The following is a 1,171-nucleotide window of genomic DNA, read 5'->3' as shown; positions in this document are numbered from 1 at the left end:
TTTAAATCAAAACTGGTGAAACTCACCCAGGGATTGGCTGAGACGAAAAACATATTCTCAATAAACCCTTTAGGGAAATAGGCCAGGTTTTCACCGTAACACGCCACATCTTGCGAATATATGTGTAGAAACTGCCGGAAATCGTCGTGGTATTCACTCCAGAGCGATGAAAACGTTTCAGTTTGCTCATGGAAAACGGTGTAACAAGGGTGAACACTATCCCATATCACCAGCTCACCGTCTTTCATTGCCATACGGAATTCCGGATGAGCATTCATCAGGCGGGCAAGAATGTGAATAAAGGCCGGATAAAACTTGTGCTTATTTTTCTTTACGGTCTTTAAAAAGGCCGTAATATCCAGCTGAACGGTCTGGTTATAGGTACATTGAGCAACTGACTGAAATGCCTCAAAATGTTCTTTACGATGCCATTGGGATATATCAACGGTGGTATATCCAGTGATTTTTTTCTCCATTTTAGCTTCCTTAGCTCCTGAAAATCTCGATAACTCAAAAAATACGCCCGGTAGTGATCTTATTTCATTATGGTGAAAGTTGGAACCTCTTACGTGCCGATCAACGTCTCATTTTCGCCAAAAGTTGGCCCAGGGCTTCCCGGTATCAACAGGGACACCAGGATTTATTTATTCTGCGAAGTGATCTTCCGTCACAGGTATTTATTCGCGATAAGCTCATGGAGCGGCGTAACCGTCGCACAGGAAGGACAGAGAAAGCGCGGATCTGGGAAGTGACGGACAGAACGGTCAGGACCTGGATTGGGGAGGCGGTTGCCGCCGCTGCTGCTGACGGTGTGACGTTCTCTGTTCCGGTCACACCACATACGTTCCGCCATTCCTATGCGATGCACATGCTGTATGCCGGTATACCGCTGAAAGTTCTGCAAAGCCTGATGGGACATAAGTCCATCAGTTCAACGGAAGTCTACACGAAGGTTTTTGCGCTGGATGTGGCTGCCCGGCACCGGGTGCAGTTTGCGATGCCGGAGTCTGATGCGGTTGCGATGCTGAAACAATTATCCTGAGAATAAATGCCTTGGCCTTTATATGGAAATGTGGAACTGAGTGGATATGCTGTTTTTGTCTGTTAAACAGAGAAGCTGGCTGTTATCTACTGAGAAGCGAACGAAACAGTCGGGAAAATCTCCCATTAT

The 1,171-nt window shown here is 46.4% G+C and overlaps 2 protein-coding genes across 2 annotated transcripts; one reads left to right on the top strand and one right to left on the bottom strand.

The window, feature by feature from the left end:
* Positions 1-238: 238 nt before the first annotated feature.
* On the bottom strand, positions 239-476 carry Pmar_PMAR025247 (hypothetical protein; the record flags this gene model as incomplete). Its single annotated transcript, XM_002778480.1, has 1 exon — positions 239-476. A coding segment is annotated over one exon (238 nt), but the record flags the coding sequence as incomplete, so codon positions are not given.
* Positions 477-673: 197 nt separating this feature from the next.
* Positions 674-1,042, top strand: Pmar_PMAR025246 (conserved hypothetical protein; the record flags this gene model as incomplete). Its single annotated transcript, XM_002778479.1, has 1 exon — positions 674-1,042. A coding segment is annotated over one exon (369 nt), but the record flags the coding sequence as incomplete, so codon positions are not given.
* Positions 1,043-1,171: the final 129 nt, after the last annotated feature.

This window comes from Perkinsus marinus, assembly GCF_000006405.1.
Source record: "Perkinsus marinus ATCC 50983 genomic scaffold scf_1104296949198, whole genome shotgun sequence".
In the NCBI taxonomy this organism is placed as follows: Eukaryota; Perkinsozoa; order Perkinsida; family Perkinsidae; genus Perkinsus; species Perkinsus marinus.
Note: the sequence above shows the minus strand (reverse complement) of the source record. Positions and strands in the feature narration are given on the sequence as shown.